Source organism: Ammospiza caudacuta, chromosome 6 (assembly GCF_027887145.1).
Source record: "Ammospiza caudacuta isolate bAmmCau1 chromosome 6, bAmmCau1.pri, whole genome shotgun sequence".
NCBI classification, from domain to species: domain Eukaryota; kingdom Metazoa; phylum Chordata; class Aves; order Passeriformes; family Passerellidae; genus Ammospiza; species Ammospiza caudacuta.
This window is the reverse complement of record NC_080598.1, coordinates 33,643,671-33,667,530: the sequence shown is the minus strand read 5'-3', so window position 1 is coordinate 33,667,530 and position 23,860 is coordinate 33,643,671. Positions and strand designations below refer to the sequence as shown.

Here is a 23,860-nt window from a genome sequence, read left to right as displayed (position 1 = left end):
ACAAAGAGTTTAGTTAAAGCTAAATACAGGGAAAATTAACAAAAAAATGATGTGGACATGTTAGGAAGACTTCCCTGTGGAGGTAGCTTAAAGACATAATAATTAGATGGCAAATACCAGTTTGGATTTAAGATGTATGAAAAATTGAGTGAGTTAGTCCTTTTGACATTAGCACAACAGAATAGCAAAATGACTCATTATTAAAATAGTTGATCATTAAAACTAATACTTATTAAAGAATAGAGAATTTCTCATTTACTTCTTCCCTGCTGTGTAGGAGCTTTTCCAACCACTAAGTGGAAAGGAACTAGAAGAGTCTTGGAAAGCAGCTGCCTTCAGGAGTTATTCTTAGGATTATAACTAGTTCTTCTCCTGCTTTTGCTAATTGCTACCACATGGAGCAGTGAAGCTTTAGCAAAATGTTGACTCAGTATAAGTACCAAAATAGAAAACCAAAATGACTATTGTCACGCTTAGGCATGAAAGTCTTATCAGTTATGGACAAGAAAATAATTACTTTCTAACTTTTATTTACACTATATTTTAGTTTCTTATCCCTTCATGCATGTATTCTTTTCTTAGTTACTCTTTCATCAGAATACCTAAATAGTGAGGTGCATAACCTACTGTTATTTATTGTTGACATTTAAACTGTCACTGGATTTTTAAAGTCCATATTTTCCTCCACAAATAAGCATTTTCTTATGGTACACTGAGATCAGTTTGTCATAGTTAATTTTCATTAAGCTTGAAATATTTCCCCTCAGAGAGAAGGTGATGGCAATTTTGTTCTTGATGTGATGCAGCTAATTGTAGTTCCTGCTGGCCACAAAATCACAGGATTTTATAAAACTGCCAATGTGTGCCCTTGCCTTGTACTCTGGTATCTCTGGTTCAGGCAGTATTTGCAGTTCCTGGCTGGTTTATGCCATTACTAATCATATAATGGAAGTCTGTTGGTCTTCTCTGCCTAAATTATTTGCCATTTTGTTCTAAGTCCAAATAGTAGTTTTCAATATGGAAAAGTTTGGGTATGGAAAAAATTCCTATTCTATGATCCAAATTTCTAAATTTGAAGTTCTATTAACCTCTGTTATTCCTATGCCTTGCTCTGCTAGGAGAAGAATGAGTGGTTGATACCCAGAGATCAGTATAAATAAAGTTCCATCAGCTTAGCCCATCACTACTGTATTCTTTAAGAACTTTGTTGCATATGAGTGCATGGCAAGTTCATACAGATTGTCTCTGCAACCTTTCCAAATCCTGATTCAGCAATGGCACAAAAAAGCTCATGATTCCTTTCTATTATCTAAGGTCCTCTACAGTTTGAAGAGGGAAGAGCTGACTTCTGGTTTCATATTACTGCCTTGTCAAAGTGAAGTGCACGTTTTCAGTGCTGGCAATAAAAAGTTAATGTGCAACCAGATAAATGCACACAAGATGTGGACTTCTAAATAGACAGAAATAGTGAAGTTTGATTCTTGGTTGATTCTTTTAGTTTCTAGGTAGAATACTGAATAAAAAGTCTCCTTATTTAAATGACAGGTGAGTTAAATTACTGAACTTTATTAGTGCTGGGATTTTCTCAGCTCTTACATTTCAGAGTTCATTGCATGTATTTGAAATAAAGCAGCAGCTAAGATTTCTGAAACAGTTTCATTTGTTTAAAAGATCAACCATGTTAAATAACAAAATGCTTAAGTTGAAGACAAGAGGATATTCAAGGTAACAAATAGGTGCTGATAAGTTTGATACTTAGAAGAGGGCTGGCCCACAAGATTCATAAGACTAATTAGAGACACAGAGTGTGGGTGTGTCCAAGCCAAATTCAAGCACCAACCTGCACTGATAATGAGCAACAGTTAATGATGCCTCCTGTTTATCTCACAAATGGCCAGCAGTGGCTCATGGGTACTCCTGTGCAACTTCACAAGCCATTTTGCAGTGGATGTGGGAATGAGCTCACAAGACCAACCCCTTTCCCCTCTTATACTAGAGGTGCTAGAGGTAAGTGTGGTTTTGGGGAACAGGGGTGGGAGGTCATGAGATGAAAGTGATGTGGGCTTCTTAAATTTTTCAAAAACCTCCATAAAGGCATGTATCTGGGGATGGGCAAAGATTCAGATGAATTCTTATTTTTTGCCCAAAGAGATTACCCAGTCCTAAACTGACATGCTTTCCTTGAACTGGGAGTCAGAAATCCCTTTTCTCTTCTGTTTTTCTGCTGCAGAAATTCCCAACATTCCCATTATGTGGGCTCCAGAGAGGGGTAAGCAACATCTTCAATCCCACCCAATCATTTCCAAACTAATTCTTTGCTAGTATTTTTTTGCTTTTTTAATCATCATCAGAAACCGTTTTTAGACACATTTTTCCCATTTGTTTGATTTTCTTGTGGATTCTCATTTTTTGTTTTATAGGAAGGTCCCATGGCCTCCCCAAGTGCTAGGGTCAGACTCATTTGCTGTTTCCATTTGTGTGCTATTCTCCTGTGGATTTTCATGGTTCACTCTGATCAATGATATTACCAAAGGGTGAGCACCTATACTCTTGGGACCGTTTTACTCATGGTATCCTGAGTTGCTGAAAAAGCACTGCCACCCTACTGCCCTGTCAGCCATTTGGCAGGCTTATGTTTTGCTCTTGCCAACAGTTGCATCTGATTGTTGGTGGGCTTTGGTCTTTTTCTGCCTTGTCTGGGGACTGCCTGGCATTCACTGCTGTCTTATATTCTCTCTACCTGCTGGCTGCGTGGCATTGTCCTGCAGAAATCCTGGCCCTTTGCCTGCCTGTCTGGCATTGCCTCTTGAGCAGCTAATTGCTTGACAGTGACTACCTACGGCCTGTCCATCTGTTGACTGGCACGTGTCGCCTCCTCACTGTCCTTTCAGTCGGACTGTACACGGGCATTGGCCTCCTGCTGCCCTCTCCTGCTCCAAGTGCCTGGCACTGCCTTCCTGCTGAGTGCATCTGCTGACTTTGTGCAATTGCTCTTCTGCTGCTTGGCACCTGCTGAATGTTTGGTACTGCTTTAGCAACTTGCTGAGTGTTTGGCATTTTCCTCATGCCTTTTCACCTGGTCCTTGGATATAGTGTCCCCTTGCTGCTCTTTGAGTCTGCTTTACTCACTGATACTTGCTCTTTTACTGTCCTGTCCACTTGCTTTATGCCTGGCATTTCTATCATATTGTCCTATCCATCTGCCTAGATTTTATTTCTAAATATGCACCAGTCTGAAAAGGTTAAGAAGAATTGTAAGGAATGGGGAAAAACTATTGTCTGGCTCCTTCATGGTCTGATAACACACCAGCCAAAAACTGATCTCAGTACCAGCATTCAGCTTTTTCCTAGAACTACTCAAAAACCCTTTCCCATCTTATGAAAAAAGAAACCAAACCCAAACTAAACTGAATTGTATTTAGTCTTTTCTTCCATCACTTTATTTGAGAGGTATATGACTAAGTTGTACTGTATTAAGTATTAAATTCAATAGTAATTAAGTACTATAACCCTAATACTACCTAAGGTACCTCAGAATCCATGGAAGGTAGGTAATAACTGGAGGGAAACACAATCTGTTGCTCAGGCTCAGAAACATTAAGGTTTGAATGTAGAGCTGTGTTCATTAAACACAGTGGATCAAAGAAGCTAAATAAATTTTACAGGTCTCTTTATTTAAAACAGAGGGCTGCAGCTAATCTAAATAAACCACTGGATCGGTACAGTGTTACCAAACTGAAATGTGTCCTAATTGCTGCTTCCTACGTTCTCTGTACTGGGAGAATGGTCAATTGCTTGTTTACAGAAACCTTATGTCACTCAGATTAAGACCAAGGACTTGACTACATCTGTAAGGTCCATAGTAAAGGAATAAATCATTGTCACATCTTAGAATAAGAAGCAGGATTTCCTGCTCTTCTTTTAATTCAACTCATTTGACCTCTTTTCATAACTCTTCCACAGTTTTTAGATTATTACAAGTGTTGTTGCGTTTGTGGTTTTGAAACCAGTAGCAACTTGGACTTGGAGAAAATATTTTGTCATTATGAACCCTGTCATAATTTCATAGTAAATTCTTACTATATTTAAATAAATTGTATGTAATGTTCTTTTAACCTTAGCTTTTAATCTCTTCAGATATATTATTACTGCTTTTGCTATCTTCAAAGGTACCTTAAATATGTGAAATTATATCTAAGTGATGCCTTGTGAGGGCTGACCTAGACCAGAGGCTAGATGGAGTTAAAGAATAAAGTAGGGATTTATTAAAAGGCCTCAGTGGATACACCTTGGGCAGCACAAGAGCCCAGCCAGGGCTACACCAAAGATGAACCAAAATGGTCACAAAATGGACAACCGGTCATGAGGTCTCTCACTTTTACAAGTTCTGGTCCATTTGCATATTAGAGTTAATTGTCCAATTGCAGCTTTAGCCTATGAAGTCCCATACTTCTTGTTTTTCTCTCTTCAGTCCACTGTTGTTTATGCTCTTGGGCCTGAGATTTGGATCATGTGTCCTTGGTCCCCAGGTAGAGCAGGAATTGCTTTGTATACCTACACTGTGAAAAGAGATTACTATTCCTTAATCTGAAGCTCAGAACTACACACTAAAGCAGCAGAGAATCCAAAAACTATAAAGCTAAAACCTGAGGCATCATAAGCAGAGAGGCAGGGCAGCATCCCTTGAATCAGTAGCAGCTTTCCGCAGTGTGGCGCCAGCTGTGGAATCAGATAAAGACACTGTGAGAGAGCACCTTGTTCCCATGCCCCCAGCACCAGCTTGCTGCTGTGGAGGATGGCTCCCAGGACAGTTGGGAATGCTCAGAGCAAGAGCTAGTAGGACCCTTCTCCCAGTTTCCACATTAATGCCTAGAAACCAGTTAACTTGTGTTCTGCTCCAAGGAGCTGGAGGATGTGAATGTCCACCTATATTTTAGTCCTTTGCGGTCTGCTAGGCTCTCTTCTCTCTTGTCTCAGCCTTTCCAACCCTCCCTTGCTTTTCCAAGCGTATTTTTTGCACAACTTCATAAACTCCTTAAGATGGTAGGCTGTCAGTCTCTCACTTCCCACCAGCTTCATGTTGTTGAAGGGTGTGGTGACAAGAACAGGTCTCAATGGCAAATCTCTTTCTCCAAACTTTAACTCCCAGTATTACATTGATGCTTCCCTAGGCTGTTGTTTGAGAAGCATAGCAGGGGCTGCAAGGGAGGAGGAATATTCACTCTAGCACTGTGGGGCTGCAGGATACTGCTAGAATTCACCTCTTATCCCAAGAAACATAAGTAATTTGTTAGTGTGTAATTTCAGTTATTTTTAGTATAGGGTTTTTAAAAATTAATATTACCTCAAAAATGCAGGGATTTTTTAAAATAATATTTGAGTTACATGAGTTTTAAATGCAGAAAAGCAGCAGAAGCTGGAGGAAAATAAACACTAAGATTTTTCTTGAATGCATGGAATTTGCTTCGCTGAAAATTATGCTATGACAGAACTGATGCAGTGCTGTCTTAGGCAGCTTCAGTGTAACATATCAAGTTAAATCAGTTTTCTGCCTGGTACAAATATTCAAATTAGTTCTAAAAGAATCTGTGGTAAGTTGAAAGAATAAATTTTCGGTTTTGTCTTATAAATGAGTCAACATTTGGTTAAAGAAAAGTTTGCACACAAAGCCCTGAGACTAACATATTCACTGTTAAATCCCTGTAATACTGATATACAACATTATTTTATCTTTTTTTTTTTAATAGGGGTTTTGGGGAGGTTTTTTTAGTCTTTTGTCCTTCTTATTTTCAGTGGGGTGGGGGGGCTGAAGGTATTCTTTAGCCTATCCTGTGCTGGTTTTCTACTAAAAATTAACTTCTAAAACAGTTGTGAGCAGTAGGAGTCCTTCAAGCTCACAGTTTTCCTTTCCAGAATAACTAAATTTCCTGTTATCAGCCCAATTTTATCTCTGTTTTATTCATCTTTTTTCAGACTCTTTTCCTTCCTTATTATCTCTGATAAAAACCCTGTTACAGTTCTCATAGTCATTTCTTTAACTAAAATATCTAAATCTTGCAAATTATTTATCGGGAGACTGTTTGTTGTGTGTTCTCTTTACTTCAATGCATTTTTAATCGTCATTTATTATTTTACAGTTCACTTTATTCTTCTCTGTTTTCTAAAGGTATCTTTTCTGATGATAGCAACATTGCAGTCTCTAAGCAACTAATTTTTTCAGTTGTTTCTGAGAAGAAAACAAATTCCTAACTAACACAGGTCTTTTGCACTCAAAAAGAAAGAGAGATACATGATTATTTTTCTACCTTGGGATTTCCAGGTGTTTCACTCCCTTGATCCATTTAATCACTGCCTTCACTTTCAGTTGATGTTTTCCACTCTTAAAAATAATGTGTCTGACAGTGACTTGTATCAACTTGGAGTTCAGATTTTATAATGTTGCTTCTGGATTCAGATTGAAAAGTTTATTCGGTTAATTTTAGACAAGAATGCTTTGAATGATACATGTTGTGCTAAAGAAAATACATGCGTTTTCCTTCATACTTGTCATCACCGACAAAGGCTTTTGCAGTTGCAATTAATTGATACAAAGTTCCTGTGTCTTTCTGGTGTTACGTCTTAACTTAGTTGGCCAACAGCTTTTGCTGGAAAAATGAGGAGGTGATGTTGCATTTAGAGTATAAAAATTTGTCAGCAGATCAATCCCTTGTTTCCCTGCTAGAGATCAAGAGATGCAGTCAGCTTACTTTCTGACTGCAGCCAATGTGGCACTTTAAGTCTGGGCACATTCAGTAAGAGCTTCCACGAGCACAGAATCACAGATAGTGTAGCTCATTAAAGCAGCATGTTATACATTCTTGTTAGATTGTCTATAATAGATGCACTAGATCTACAAAATGTCAGCATATAGTGCTGTGTACAACTCTTCACATGTAATGTCCAAGGCAGGCAGAGGCACCCCAGCTCTGGCAAGGAAGAGAGGAGCAAGCCTGTTGACTTGTCTGCAAAATGGAATCATGTTCTCATCCTTTGCTTCTGAAAGAGCATTTCAAATGCAAAGTTGATTCTTTGGGGAGAAGTGAAGATATCCTGTTGCTGCTTTCATCAATGGTGAGGGGCAGCTGTTTGTATTTACAGGCAGGGTTTTGCACCCCTAGGAGCAGGCCATCATGCCCACATCTGTTCCTTCACCACACATCTCACAGCATCTCTCCTGGCTTTAGGCCTTATTCCTACAGATGCATGTGCAAAGTAATGAATCAGTGACTGCTGCAGATTGTTCCCCCCATACATTTTGTTGCTCTTCTGCTCAGACAGGTTTTAGATTCAGCCTGGAGAAGAGAAGGCTTCAGGGAGGCCCTATTGCATTCTTTCAGGACATGAAGGGGGACTATAAAAGATGGGACCAAACTTTTTAGCAGGGCCTGATGTGATAGGACAAGGAGAAATGATTTTAAACTGAAGGAGGGTGGATTTAGATATTAGGAAGAAATTCCTTACTGTGGAGGTGATGAGGCACTAGCACAGCTTGCACAGAGGAGTATGGGTCCCCCATCCCTGGAAACCTTTAGAGATCAGGTTCAATGGGGCTGTGAACAGCTTGATCTAGTTGAAGATACCCTTGCTTATTTCAGCGCAGATTGGACTTAAATGGCCTTTAAAAGACCCCTCCCAACTCTGACTATTCTATGACTTGGTGGAGCTTCTTTCACTTCATGAAGTCAGATCTATATAATTGTTTGGAAATTTTATCTGAGACTGCACCAAAGCTTTCATTTGATTCAGCCTTTGCTGCTCTCATGGAACGTCATAGCAACAGTAATCAATCTTTTCAAATTTTTTTCTCCTTCATTGGTTGCTTTCAATAAATATTTGTACACCTTTATTAGGCTTTCTTCTTGCAACCTTTCTGCAGATAGACTGAGTGAGTAGTAAATAAGCTTTGTTTTGTGTAATGTTGCAATCACATACATCATTGCAGTGAACTAACCATCATCACATTCAAGTGGGAGATTTTGTAGATTTCAAAGCTGAATGAAACCTACATGTTGCACCTTTAATTTTGGCTGAATTTTTGGCCTACACCTCCCTTTTTAAGAGTGAAAAATTGTTGGTTTATTGTTACTTTCTACTACTCTTAGTTCTTCCTTTGAGACCAAATAATGCTTAGGCATCCAGTGGTATACAGAATTAATCCATGAACAGCAAGGCTTAACGCTATGGTGTCTTTCAAACTCTTTTACAATTCATCCATATTTTACTGATTTCTGCTGGTCAGCATTGCGCATTCCTGGAAAAAGAACAGAGAAGGGCATGAAATTATTTTAGATGTGTTTGTCTCCTAGGGATCTAATTTCCTGCAGAATCTTAATGAGAAACTGCTGTTAAATCGCCATCATTCTTTACAGGAAAGAGAGAGTAGAATTTTCTTTTGACTTTAAGGTTAGCAAAGACGGATTTTTCCAGTCTAGCTAGAACTGTGGGATTTTCTCAATAGCTTTTACACTGTTTAGACAGTCTAATATTTTCCCTAGAAATATTTTGTGTCTTTGTTTATTTTAATTTTTATCTTTTCTTTTAAGATGTAATTTGTTTTATCAGATACAAAGTGTTGGGCAGTTAACCTTGGCTGCATTCAATTTCTGTGTTATTCTGAATTATGATCTTATATCATCCATATCATTTATACAGAAATGCTGTCTGATTTTTCACTTGAGTTTGTCTGCCTAGAGGTGTGATGTTAGTAGTTGCTGTACACTTAGTATGAGCACATTTGCTGTGGTAGTGAGATGCTTAACATGCAGTGCAGGAGTCCTGGGTACATTTTGAGTAACAGCAAGAAATAACATGTTCACTGTGCCAATTGAAGAATCTCTTTTGCCTTGTTGTTTCTTAAAAGCTACTGCCTTTTCTCAGTGATCCACTCACACTGCTAGTGTGAAAATCTGTGTGTTGAAAAACTTTGGACGTGGGGAATTTTATTAAAAAGCAAAAAGATTTTTCTGCACAACATGGTCTACTGCTTCAAGCACAGCAGAAAAGTATGTGAGGGGAGGTGCTTATATACCTGTGTTGCTATATCTATATTAATGAAAAATTGTGTATGGTATAGGAATCCTGAGGGTTTCAAAACTGAGTTCTGCAGCTGGGAAGTAAACTGGCAGAATTTGTCTATACAGTGCAAAGTTGTAATAATGTGAAAGCGTTGCTCTGTCTCAGCTGAGTAGTGTCAATAAATGATTCAACTGGTTTTACCTAATGCATGAAAGATGTTTTATCTAAAACTGAAAAAAACTGCTGTTTTGGAAATGTGCATGGTAAACATCTTAGGGACAGTGCAACAGAGAAAATGTATTCTACTATAAAATATATATATTTTATTACCTATTACTCTAAGCCATTAATTAAATAATGCAATTCCAGAGGAAAAGGTAAACTTGACATATTTAATATTCCTCACTCAATATAGATTAGGAATTCTACTGTCTTCCACTTTAGTGCTCTGTGCTACAGCAGTCTCAACAAAACAATTTGAGAAACTGCAATTGTTTCAATTGTTCAATGAGAATCTTGGAGGTAAAAGATGTGACTTGTGCCAGAAGTTAAAATAGTCCTATATAGGAAATCATTTGACAGAATGCACAGTAGGTCACTTTGGCTTTCAAAATCTGTTTGCTTGTTCAGTTCTAATGAAAGTGTCACTTGCTTGTGCCAAAACTGACAACTGCTCAGACTTTGAACACATGAATTGCATAAGTGGATGTCACAAAAGAATAATTTCTATGAATTTTTAAGTTATGGAAATAGTTCTTTAAAGTTGCTGTTATTAGAGATGCTTTGTCATTTACTTGGGGAGTAAAGATACTGTGTAAGAAAATCTTAAGAGAAGATATTCTTTTGTAGTTCTTCTGTTGCTATGGTGTATTCCTGAAAAGTTATTGCTCATTAGTCTGCCATTTGTAGTGCAGAAGATGGTTTTGGGAAGGGTTGTTTTTAATAAATCTTCAACATGAAGATTTGAGATCTCAAAGTGTTTGGAGGAGCTAGTTAATTGGTGGAAGAATTTGACTGAAGTTTCAGAAGTGCAAGTGTTTTGAATGCCATATTTGTTCTTGGCAAAAGGTAGCAAATGTTAGGAAACATCAGACGAGATCCTCGAAAGAGAAGAGTTTCACATTTCACTTTCAGTAACTAGTGTGCTTGAGCTAAAACATTGCAAAATTATTTATTTATAGAAGTGCAATTGCAAGTTAAAACTTCCGGTTATTACTTCTTTTCTGGTTAATTGCTGAGTATACTTCCCCAAACCACAAATACACCCACTCTTCCCATATAGAAGGATCTAGGTTTGGCACTAGTTTTGAAATGAAGCTGGCTGTAGCCTGACTCCACTTAGGTATAGATATATAGTGTAGAAGATAGTACACATAACCAGAAACACTGTCTAGGGTATATTTTTATGAGACAGTGCTCCCTAGCTGTTATTCCATTAGTTAAAGCTCATTATGTTGTCATTTCAGTCATGTAGAATTCTTATTGGCATAGTGTAGATACCCATGCTTATTTCTCTCATTTGTGCTGCATGAGTTTGTTTTCCAGAGAATAATAAATCTTTGACTTCTCATGTTTTGTTCCTTTTCAAATTTTAGAGAATTATTTAAAGGTTGGGCTGGATTTCCTATCTTATATTAATACAAAGCTGTTTGAAATAACTGAAGGAAAACTTAAAATAATAGTAATTATTAATAGGTAACATTTTAACAGAAATTTTGTAATAGCAGAATGGTTTTATTGTCGTTACCAGGATGCCTTCAACTATACTACTTTTGCTGGACAGAAAGGGATTTGTTCTTGCACAAAGTGGAGTTGCAGTGGGAAGCACAGCAATTTGCACATAGAAAGAGGGCTGAAAAAGGAAGCAGACACCTGGCCCCCCTTTGTACAAAGGGCAGGCTTTTTTCCAGCTGTTGTTCTACCAAGCTCCTCCTAACGTCCCCACCACTGTAAATACTCTGCCTTTTGACACTGGCCTAACACACCCCTTTGGACAGCTGTAATGTACTGCATGTGTCCAACTCTGTACAGCCAAAATGCATTCCTTACAGTGCAGAAAAGCATTTAGTGTCTTGTTTGTTTAGCAGCTACTACAAATGATTGTCCTAGGGGCTTTATGACAATATATGGGGATAGGCAGTATCATAAAATTAAGATCAGTTTTTATGGTGTAAATATTTTATACACATTTCAGATCTTAAAACTTTGTTTAGCGATCAGGAATAAAAAAGTATTGTTGCCACAATATATATTAGAAGTGATATTTAGAAAATGTGCATGGTTGGATACATCAATTTCATTAACACTTCAGTCACATGGGGCAAGCAAATCACTGATCTATGAAGTTTATATAAATCATATGCAATCAGGTTTAGCTAAAAATTTAGATCTAGATCTGCAGAAGTGCAAGAATAATCTACAAATTCCACAAGGTTGTTTTTTCTAGTATATTAATTTAAATTTTCAGCTTCTCTGTAGTTTATAAAAGGTGAAGCATCTTCCCCCAAATGTTTTGCAAGCTTTTTTCTTTGTAAAAAAGAAACTGAGTGTTATCAAGTAAATATTTTAATGAGTTTAATTTCAATTGAAGAAAACAAGGACTTTTAAGAAAAGCTACAATGAACGCTAATTTTTTATTAATTAATATACACTTTATTTGATGATAATGATACTAATAATAATTTGTTTATAAAAGTAATTATTATTGGGATCCAGCTATTGGGAATTAAATATATTTATGGCTTGGTCATGCACAAATCATTGAGGTACCTCTGTTTGCCACTTGCTTTTTGTGGCCATCTCCTCAGTGGAAGTGTTCTGACAGACTCGTTCTCTGATACCGGTCTATAAAGGAGGCAGACGCTGAATCAGCTTCTGGCACTTGGGTCTCCTGCCACTGGCATTAGGCTGCAGTAAATGATATGGTGGGTCCCAGTGGAAGGAGTGAGAGAATTCAGAGGAGGCAGTTTGCAGGCAGAGGGAGTCATGGATATGACTGGGAGAAATAGAGAAAACAGAGTCTGTATTTAATCTAACAGTAGTTACTGCTGTGACATTTTTGTTCCTCACGCCAATAAATTTTGTAGGGTCATTCTGTGATGTTCAGGTTCTGGGTGGCAGCCGAATCACTGCAGATGTGTTGAGAGGGCAAGCAGCATTCTTGTGCCGCAGAATTATTGTCAGTGGAAATGTGTTATTAGTGTGTGCAGATACACCAGTTTGTAGAGTTCAGTTTTAGCTGGCTACATTAATCAGAATCCATTCAACTTTGGATGTTTGTAGATTTGAGCTGGGAGAAGAAATGGTAAAAGAAAATGGAATCGGGTTAGTTAGCAGAGAAGTATGTATCAAGCTTATCACTGGTAGGAGGGAAAGGCACTAGGGTAAGCATGGCTAATAGGATTAGATATATTTTGTTTTCCTTTCTGTAAAAAAAAAATCTACAAAATCTGAGAGTGCTCTTAGTATGTGTCTATAGACATGTGTGTGTAGACATAGCTGCATTTAACATCAAAAATTCCCAACAAGGACTTACCAGTCTCATATGAGTTTCTTAAACTCATAGTAAAGTAAAATTGGCAAAGCTGGCATGGCTCCCTGCATGAGGAGGAACAAACACATGCATCAGGGTCAGCACTGGCCCCATGTCTGCCTAGTCACCACCAGTCATCCTGTGAGCCCAAACACAGCAACCACTTTAGCCTTACTTTAGCATTATATTTTTATAAACCTACTTGATTTTGGTTGTTTTTCAGCACTAGCATTTGTGATCATTTGTCAAGATAACTGAGCAATTGGCCAAAGAAATTTAATTTTGGAAAACATTGAAGTGTGCGAATCCTGTCATGCCTTATCCATAAAAAAAGACTAAATATCACCATACATGTTATTGGTGGCAAAGAACAGGAAGAATTCAAGGAAAGACAGCATAATGGTCAAACTGAGATGAGTTAAAATCCTTATCCAAAAAACTTTCCAATGTATTGAAAGAAACCAACTGCTAAAACCTGTATATCTTATTGTTCATGGAGAAGAAATAGATTAGTGGTTTTTTGGTGAGAAGCTCTGATCAGTCTAGTTCCATGTAAGCTCTGTTTTCTTCCTGCCAAATAAGAGTAGGAAAGTAGACAATAAGCTGAAATAGCTGCTTTGTGAATAAAAACTTCTGGTACCTGTGTTGTCTCCAGCAGAGGATTTCTGAATAACTTTGAAGAAGGCATCTTATCTCCAGGCTAAGAGATGCAATTTTTATTCCTAAAGTGCACACTTCTTAAACAACTGGTTGACAGACATGACCAACCCTTTTGTTGCATATTTGACTGATCTATCTCTCTAGTTTTTCTTTGCTCTTCTGGGGTCTGTGAGTCTGTTGCAGAAGTTATATAGGTATTTCTTTGGTAAAGCCCTTCCAAGATTTCAGCTTTCAGTGGAAAGCTCAAATAGGTAATTAAATCCTATTGATGCTAATTCTGTAGTCTGTTAAATATAAATTATCCACAAATTTGTCCATTAATTTTCATTTATAGCTCTATTATATACTATGCAGAGTCATAGATTTTAACTTATTCAACAAAAATAATATTTTCCACAGAAGCAGTCTCTGTCGATTTAATTGACTTTATTATGATTTCTGAGTCTCATATTTGCATTTTAGTTGAAGTAAAACTATATTACTGCCTAAAACCAGCTGCAGTGTATATGAAATGTCTCAGATCATTGCTTACTATTGAGGTCAACTTTTGCTATGCTTAATACCTGAAAGACAAAGATAAGGAGTTTCTGAACATTTCCAGAAGAGTAGTCCTAGGTCTTTCAATTAAATCAGTCTGCATTAGGTATATCCTCCAATAACTGCCTGGGAGGGTTTCCACAGGTTAGAAGCTGAACTAACAATTTATATGGAGGCAAAGAAAGGCAGTGAAGCAGCAGAGAACTCTGTGAAACCAATTGGCAGTGAGCCATCTGTTAAGCAACCGCAACTACGTCAAAGATATCTAAAAATATACCAGTTGGTTTGGGAACATAATGCCCTAACTCCAATAAAAAGGCACTTTGTAAACAATCAAAAATGTGCTTTAAAATCAATTGCATTTATTCATATAGCAATGAAATATAAGAAATACTGCTTTCATAGATGTTCTTAGTAAATCCTAAATAATTAAATTGTTTGTCCCTACTTCTCCTTTTTCAAGTGGAAACTAGCATTTTATTTCAATCCCATTGTCTCTCTCCATGGCTACCCCACATCCTGACACTTCTGTCATGTCTTGTCTTCCCATTTTGCTTCTCCTGAGTTTCTCCCTCATCTATTTTCTGTCAAAGCTGCCTTGGGCAGCCTTTCTTTGTAAAACCATAGAATGGTTTGGGTTTGAAGGAAACTTAAAAATCCTCAGTTTCTAACCTCCTTGCTGTTCTCCATCCCATTCACTTAATTCACTTGCCTTCACACTGTTCTCATATCTCCCCTTCTGAGAATCCTACTGCTTGGATTTCCAGCAACTCTGCCTTTCTACTTTAGATTCCTTCTTCCCACATTCCGTTGTCCTGTCTAAACTACAAACCTTGCCTTTCTTTGCAACCTCCAAGCTGGACTTTGTGCATTTGTCTTTCTCCTGAGCTCTGGCTCTTACTTTCAAGTACTTTTGTTTCTGTGGAACCCCTCTCTTCCACCTCCCTCCTATGTGGACCTGTTTTCTTTGCACTATCAACTTGTCCATCAGAAACTGGGGACACTTTTTGGTATTATTTTAGTGTTTTATGCAGTTTTGCTCCAATGTTTTCCACCTACCTGAGTCACCAGCCTCAGGTTCAAGAATCAATGTAAAGCTTCAGTCCTGATTAAGACATCAGTGTGACAGCTCTGAATGAAACATCATTTTTTCGTGCATCTGCCCAACAGTGTCATCACTGCTGCTGTAAGAGAGCCGAGGGCAACAGCCTTGATTTGTGATTCATCCTGTGCCAACACTATGGCCCCCTGCAGCGTGCAACAGCTGGCTGATGGTGAGACCACCAGCAAAAAAATTGCCCATGAAACAAGATTAATTCAGCCTTGCTAGAGTACTGGTAAAATGTGATGGTGCTGAGTCACTAATTCCTTAATAGTTTCTATGGAGGCAGGTGTTGGTACCCAGCAGTTAACTCCTGAACTGGACACAGATGAAAATCTAGATTTGACATGTCTCTTCCACCCTTCCTTCGAGCAAAATATACTGAAAAAAATATGAGAAAACCTGACCACCAGGACTTTGGTACCTTGTTAGGTGAAACAAAAAGTTGTTACAGATTGCAGCATTGCTGATTTCATTCATATACATACAGCAAATTTAGAGTCTGCTTCTTGGTATGATGGTGATTTCAGCTCCTGTTCAGGGCACATGTTAAGTCATGTTATTTAAGGACATCCCAGAAGTGGACTATACAGTGGCTAATTTCAAGAGCAGATGTCACTGTAACAGTGGTTTGCTTAGCAGCAGCTTTTTTTGGTTACATCCATCCAGTCCAGTCAGCCTGTAAACATGAAAACAGGAAACATTTCCTTGTTTGTGGAGGTCCATCTGCAGTAATAAACATAAGCATATATATTTTGAAACAACTATTTTTAGAAACTTGTGTTGAGGATCGTACTGCTGCTTGGACTTCATGCCCTTTCAGATTTTGTTGCTTAGTCTATACATTTTTAATAATCACATTGCCTGCTAGCAGTGACATTTTGTGAAGGTTATTTTTCTTGTGAAGTTGGAGAATGGACTTGAATTTCATTGAAGGAATCCCTGAGCTGCAGGATCGTTGTTCATGGACTGTCTTGCATCTTGTACTACCTTTGAAGCCTGCTTAGAATTTTAACTAATGATATCTTCAAAGTGTCGCTGTGCTCAAGGGCAGAAAATAAATCTCAAAATGCACTTGATATTTAAAAACAGTTTTGAATAGCTTTGAAGCATGGTATTAACTGAAATGAAAAGGCATAGATACTGACTTGCTATGTATGCACACTCAGAATTCCATGTTTCACTTACCTTTTTCATGGTCAGCAAAGTATCTCTTCACCATTGCAATGCCTTTATCTTCTATATTATAAAAATCATCAGGTCTATGGATGTCTTAATAATTTTTAATGTAATTGATGATTTCATACCTCAGCAGGTATGAAATCTTAAGGTATCTTAAGGTAATCTCTCTCCATGGAGGAGTTTTATTTTTGTCTACATCATTCCAAGCTCACTTCTTATTTACCCTGTGTAAAGTCCCTGGGTTGTATTTATATGACTTTTCTGTTTCTGCGTAGAGGATGGCAGATTCAAAAACCAACATGCTATGCTTGAAATACAGGAGACTGTGGTGTCAGCTACAAAATTAAAATTGCTTGGTTTTTTATAAACCAAAGTTCCAGCTTCCCATAACTGAGCACATTACAAGTTTGTTTATTAATAAAGCATTCAAAGGTTTACATGACAGCACTGTGTGATGTCTTCTAATACTGATATTAATTTCTAATTAATTAATATTCTGATATTCCTTTAAAAATGTCAAAAGCTAGTGATCATGTCTGAGAATATGGCCATTTGAATGTCTGTACTCTTGATGGATTTTTTTTTTCTGTTATATTTATTGCTTCATGTAAGAACCCTTACATGCAAGCGTCCTTCTTTAAGGGATGCTGTTGGGTTAATTCTGTCATTTTCCTTCTCTAGTGCTTTAGTTTTCTATTTGGAAACTAAGAGATTACAAAAGTACAAGTATGTGATTTATAATTGAATCTTTCCCACAAAATAATTTGCCTGGGTTTTTTCTATATCAATCTGCAAATAAAATTCAGCTTATTCAATGTGTCCTTATACTTAAGATGTTCTTTTCTGTTTCTGATTTGATAGTTGTACCATCAAAGCATTGTAGTTTGGCTGTATGTTCCACCATGGATTTCACAGTTTTATCACTATTGCTATCAATTTAGTTGTGCTGAATAAGTTAGAATCTTGTTTCAGTGTGAAGCAATGTGATCCACTCAACAGCAGCTACTGTGGGGGAAATGAAGAGAGGATGGGGCTGTAACCTGTCTTTAAATGTTGTGTCCTAAGTTAGATGTTGGGAGACTGAACAGATTGTGTATTTGAGAAAATTTCTGTTAGGAAGTAAGGACAGAAGATGGTGCATGATTTTCCATCTGATGCCCTGTTTGGGAAAAGGATAAAAAGACAAGAATTTTCAGACTGTTTCCAGACTTTTCAATGCTCACTGTGTATGGACTGCTTATGAATAAAAGCCACCAGCCTGTGTGGAACTGCTGTTTTGCTGACATGATCAAAAGGGAAGGCCTCAGCCTCTGGCCATTATCATTACCATTTGACTATTTTCCTGCCTGCCTGCTACATGGGCTTCCCTTTGCAATTTTTTTTTCTATCTTCTGCGCAGACTGATTCATCCTTCTCATGCCTGGGAAAATCTCAACAGGAAAATGCACAAGATTGATGAGGAAGATAAGGCAGTTCTATTCTTTGCTTATTCTCAAATACTTTTTCCTTTCTGTTGGAGGCTGACTTGTTATTTCTGTGGTGTTGATTAACACTTTTTATATTTATAGGGTCCTGACTTTTCATAACTCTCTGTAGGAATCTTCACAGTGCTGCTAACAGTCCTTCATCCCAACTCCTTGCTTTTACACAACCAAAAGAAAACTCTATAGCATGTTTCAGTTGAGAATTTAGTAACAACATTTCTTGGATGAGGAGATGTTCCTACTTAATTTTTAGCTGGTTTCATTTTTGCCTCATCCTTCCACTTGTTCACTCAGTTCGCTATTTAATCTTTGATTGCAGGCCACTAAAGAAGTAATAGAGCGAGAAGCCCCGGGAATGGCCCTGGCAATGCTGATGGGATCACTTAATGTTACACCTCTGGGCATGCTCTCTAGGTAAGGCTTCTTCCTTCAAATTAAGAGGAGGTGAACTCTTTCCACAGAATTACTTATTGTTATCCAATGACTGAGCACAAATCCTTGAAGACTATCATTGTTATCAAGACCACAAGTCTTAACTTCAGAGAAGAGACCAAATTCAAATAATGGTAATTGCACTGTCTCATTAAATTCCCTTTGTTGTCTGTGTTAGAGACTGTATCCTCCTGTGTTTTCTGTGCCAGGTTATTTGTAATATTGATGCACACTCTTAAATAGCTGCCTTTTCATTTTAGAACTGTTGTATTTCTAGGTGAGTGAAGAAATTTTCTGTGTGTATCAAGTATTAAAATGGTTTTTTTGGCAAAAATAATCCCTTTGATATAAACTACCCTAGCTTGTACTACCCTAGCTCTGGAGGAATACTGTTAATTTATCTCTCAAAGTCCCTGCAATGCATGCACAATCTATGTGGTTTTCTTGAAAGCAAACACAATACTTTTGCCAGCGATGCAGTTCCTAAGCACTTTTACTTTTGCACACTCTCTTGAGAATTTTTGACAGCTCCATTTCTCTCTTGAGCCACTAGGTCTGATTATTGGCAGCTGGAATTTGAGTTTCGGGCTGCTGGTTTATTCCTTTTTTGATTATTGGTTGGTTGTACTGGACATTTAGCTTATACCGCTCAAAAATATTTAAAGCAGAGTAGAAGAGACAATAAGATGACTACTAAAGGAGCTGTCTGCCAAACACAATTCCATTATTCCATTTTTATCCCTCTGTGGGCAGTTCTTATTTCCTTTGTTTTAAGTCTGCCATAAACTGTAACCCACATATGGGATTTGCTGGATTGAGTTTGTAAGCTTGACTACTGCAACAGGAGTAAATGAACACATTTCTTTAATTCAGGCTCATCTCTGCTGCAGTAGAGATTCCTCAGCTTGGAATTCTTTCTAAACTGGGGGTACATAGTGTGAAAGAAGGCAATGTGAGAAAAGAGAGGCTGGGAGTCAGGCAATACTCAAACTGCCATTTGAAAACAACACTTCAGGCTGGCTTGAGTGTGATATCAAAAGTTCATTTAGTGGCACAGAGTGATCTCTGTGCTATTTACTTGTGAGCATTGTGCCAGCTGTCATGGAAATACTTGTTACCCTGCTAAAAATGCCATGCAACCAATAAATGATAGTAATCACTGGGAGTATTTGTATAAGAAGAAATCTAGGGAACTTGACTACCCAACATGCCATGTCCTTTAGCTCAAAATTTTTGCTAATGCCATACCTGGAAATTATTTTAATTTCTGTTCTGTCTTCACTTATAGTTCAGGTTTTAATTCAATAAAGGGAATGTCCTACAGTTTCTCTAAACTTTAACTTCCATATCTTCATGATTTAGTTTTGTCCTTTTGCATTCTTCTTATCCTTATATCCCAGCCCTGGGATTTTCACCTTGGCTTTTGTAAGCCACTCTTTACAACCTCAGCACAAAATTCTGTGATTTCGTTTCTGGTTTTTTTTTTTTTTTTTTTTAAATATTTAGCTAAAATGTGGATTGTCTTTGACGGTTGGTTTTGCCTTTTCTTGAGGGAGAGGGGAAACTATTAGGAAGAATTATATATGAATTGCATAAATACAATTGTCACCTGAACTTCTTTCTCTGCTTTTCTTGTGTTTAATCTTAAAATAGAAAGAACCTATTTGAATTAATGCAACAGGCATAACTTAGTATTTTTACCTGGCTAGGGACATTGTGTTTGACATGGTCAATTATACTGCAAAGGAACCATGTGTATGACCAAATAGGGACTATATCAAATAATGTATTGGCACAAGTAAACAGTAGAATTAAGGGAGCTACACAGATCTCAAAAAAATGGAAGTCTAGCCAGTGTTTATACTATCAAATTAAGGTTAGACCCTGTCATTCTTGTTTTATGCTTTATCACCTCAGCTTCTCCCAAGTTCTTTCATGAGAACATAATCAGCAAATATATTGGAAATTAAGTTTATGAAATCTGATAAATCATAGAATCTATCTTAAATGCTTTCCTTTTGTTTTGATAGTGGAGATAGTTGCCTGCAAGAATTTCAGTCTGTGTTTCTTTCATTTCAGGCCTGTTTGTGGAATCAGAGGGAAAACTCTCATAATTAATCTTCCAGGTAGCAAGAAAGGGTCACAGGTAAGAAACGTTCTTACTGATCTGCTAAGAAGGAACTGTGATGAGCACTTCTCCTTGTTTCAAATGGCAGAAAGTGTCCACTATAAGAAATTTCACAAAAGTGAATGGAAATGCATGTTCATGTAAAGTTACCACACCGTCACTCTTAGCCAAGGACCATCCCACTCCACTCTGATTGAAGGTGGTGTGTGACCAGGACAACTTTACATGTAGTGCAAGAGAGCAACCTCTTGAGCGGGCAGTGAAGAGTCTGATGATCTCTTACACTTTCCCTTTTTTCTCTAATTAGCTGCACCTTGTCTCTGGGTTGTTTCCAGCTTCCAAGAAATCATTCACTTTTATACAGAACAGGAATGCATAGTATATGGTAGAACTTGCTGGAGCATTTGTGGTTTTGATCAGCAAGAGGGAAGAGAGGGAAATAATGTTTGAGAATGTTTTTTAATCTTTTCTATATGGGTATATCAGACTTTTCACCCTTTATAAAGTTTGTTTTCTTCCTGCATTTTTCCGTTTGGATGGAGAAGTTAGAATTTTTGTCTTTATCCATGCTTTCTGTCTGACTCTATACCTGAGAGGAAGAGAATTAAACTCCAGCAGGGATTTGTGTGTGTTAGTAAGACTAGATCTTTCACTAATTTCTTTGTAGTTGGCTGCTAGAAAAACAATCTTCTCCACAGAAATACTGCTAAGCTGAGTAGTGATCTGTACAACCTGATACAAGACTGCTGAGGAAGGTCCCCCATCAGTCACAAGAATCTATTTCTTCCAGACTCTGACTACATCTGGCCTTGTTAATAAATGTCTTTACCTCTGGCCTCTAAGAAATGTGTTCCTGGTACACATCTGATGAACCTGTGGTACCCAGGCTCGGAGCAGACAGTACTGATGTGTTTAGCAGCAGCTCTGAAGTCCCTGTTTCTTAGACTTCTGTCTGGAGATACAAAAACAACATTTGTATGGGCTGTCACCTGGAAGTTGCAGAGGAGATGTTTTGAATACTATGGTCTTAAGCAGCCACCATAGGTTTTCAGATGCACTGTGGATGTGTTTCAGTTCAAGGACTCAGTGTGAGCCCTCCTATGATTCTACCATTCCTTACAGCGTTTCTGGAAATCTAGTGAGACAGTGACTTAAAGAAAATTTAAAAGCCTTCAAAAGACACAAGATGCATTGGAGGATGATGGGGTGGGAGTATACTTTCCTGAAATTCAGCCAGTTACACATGAGAAATCATATCTATGTACCTGTATTTAACATAGCAATGGCCCCCCATTATAAAGAAGCCATGTAACAGTAAGAAGGTTATTTCACAAGTAAATACTTCTTTTGCTGAATTAGGAGAGAGATGAAAATAGCCTACAATCTTTAATAGTTTTTATTGTGTTCAGGAGCACTCCTAACCCACAGAAGCAATTGTCATTGTCCTGAGGCAATCAGACTTTAAAGATAGGTAAATTGCAGAAAGTGAATGAAAAAAAGAAATGAAAAAAAATTAATAAGTATTTTAAGAGTAGTTTGATATAGAGTTAAGTAATAAAAAAGGTAATTCTACTGGAAAAAAGTCCTATGATTTCATCATACAAGCAAGCTTCTAATAAACTGATTTTTATTTGCTCTTGTCATGATGATGATCTGTCCTGTCATTTTAGTATGAGATTTCTTTTAGTATGAGACCTCTGTAAAGTCTCAGATTTGAGCAAAGACTTTCAATATGAAGAGTGGAGAAAATGGGCCAATAAAAGACTGGATCCCAAGAACCAAAAAGGACAGATTGTCACCAGGAATTTCCCTCATTTTTCTCTTTTACCAGTTGCTAATTTCCTTTCCATTGTATAAATAGGATCATATGAGAAGCTTATATAAAGCTATGAATTTGCAGCAGTATACATATTTCTTTAATAAAATATTAATGGAAAATGACAGCAGTGTAAATGCTTCACCTCAAAAATGGACTACATGCCAAACATGCAGTTTTCACCAGAGAACATTTGTGTGGCATATACCATTGAATCCAGATCTGCAGAAATCTTCCATTTTTGTGGGGTTTTTTTGGCTTGTTTTTAGTCTTGCAAAATATAGTTAAAGTTATGGAAGAGGGAAAAGTGTGAAATGACCAGATGTTTATTAAGTCTTTGACATTTTATAATTGTAATAACAGTTGCCTAAAACAATGAGTTTCATGTGTAACATGAGCTTTTGGAGGACTTACTGGGAATCTGGGCATTAACACTGAAGCCAGCAAGGCTTTATTTCACTGCTGGAGTGGGGAACATGCTTCTCTGAGTAGTCAATTATTACAGTTATTGGTCAGGTCAGAAATGGTTCTTTTTTCTCACTTACTTGAGATCTGCTTCTTTGCTAAAGTAATGATGGTTGTATGCTTCATTATTTTAAAACATTTAAAAATTAATACTGTAAAGGCACAATAACTCTGCAGTTTGCAGTTACATTATAAGTCATCATCTTTATTATATTTACAAATATGTTTTAACGTACATTGATTATATACAGCATTTGTACTCATCTGGTTTACTCCAGCTGTTTGCACTACCAACTTGGATGTTTAAAGAATTTATAAATCTATGCGGTAGTCTGACTTGTCATTCATTACTCGTGAAGAAGCAACTGAAAGATGTGCTCTTGTTTAGCTTTGCAATGCTTGTGAGTTGTGTTCTACTAACAAAGTGGGATATATAAATTCCAGTAATTTCTGATGGATTCTTTGCTTGTTATTTTGTTTACATTATTTTTATTTATTGAAAATATTTATTTCGTTATCAATTTATGAACTTATTATTATTACTTATTTTCTGGATAATCTAAAATATCAGAATACATTTTTTTTTAATTTTCCTATGCTTGAAACATAACTGAAGGGCAACAAAAGGAGTATTGCCAGCTTTCTCTGTCAACCTGTGTGTTCCTGACTGCATTGCCATGGCAATTATTTCTTGTGACCCTGGTATCATTTTCCAATATTTAAATGTTTGTATGCAGTCTCCTCAAATGACATAAGAAAGCTTTCTTGCGGTGCCTGACAGAGGAATGAGACAATAGTCACAAAATGAATGAGGTAGCTTCCAGATGAAAAAGAAAAGAAATGGAAAAGCAAAACAAAACTGAAAAAAACCCCAAACACTTTGAGGGTAATTAAGCACTAAAGCATGTTGTCAACAAGGGTTGTGGAGTCTCTGATGTTGGATTGTTTTTCAAGACTTTACTGAATAAGCCTTAAGAAGCCTGAGTTTCATCCTGACCCTGATCAGAGCAGGCAGCTGCAGCACATCCCGTCCTGAGTTGCTGCTTTGATCTGATGAAGCACCAGGGTATTTCAGCAGCACAGGTAGCTGTACATGGTACTTATGTGTATGCCCATTATGGAGCAAGAGCAATTGCACAGCACCTGCAGTTTCGCTTTCTCCACCCATATAAAATAAACGTTCTAATTGCTTGTAAGATTATAGAACAAGGAGAGGTTTATAAAATAGCTTGTTTATGAATTTTTTGTTTTTTTAGTTACATGGCATTACAATGACATCAGTGTAGTTTGTCATTCTTCCAGTATGTAAAATAGGTCCATGAATAAAAAAAAGATATAATTATATAAAAGTATAATTATGAAAACCCTTATGAATTGTTCTCTAATTGCAAGGGAGCATAATAGGAAGGATTTGAAACTAATATCCCTGCAGGCATATAGTTAATGTTTTTCTTCTGTATTTTTGTAG

The 23,860-nt window shown here is 37.3% G+C and overlaps 1 protein-coding gene across 24 annotated transcripts in view; it reads left to right on the top strand.

The window, feature by feature from the left end:
* GPHN (gephyrin) overlaps positions 1 to 23,860 on the top strand; it is a 268,916-nt gene that overhangs the window by 147,622 nt on the left and 97,434 nt on the right. For 13 of the 24 annotated variants that reach the window (XM_058807901.1, XM_058807895.1, XM_058807899.1 and 10 more), the window contains exons 5-7: positions 2,231 to 2,269; positions 17,871 to 17,965; positions 20,063 to 20,129. In XM_058807901.1, the coding sequence (XP_058663884.1) occupies positions 2,231 to 2,269; positions 17,871 to 17,965; positions 20,063 to 20,129 (201 nt within the window). The remainder of the gene's footprint in view (positions 1 to 2,230; positions 2,270 to 17,870; positions 17,966 to 20,062; positions 20,130 to 23,860) is intronic. The other 11 variants (XM_058807892.1, XM_058807902.1, XM_058807893.1 and 8 more) reach the window with 1 other exon arrangement.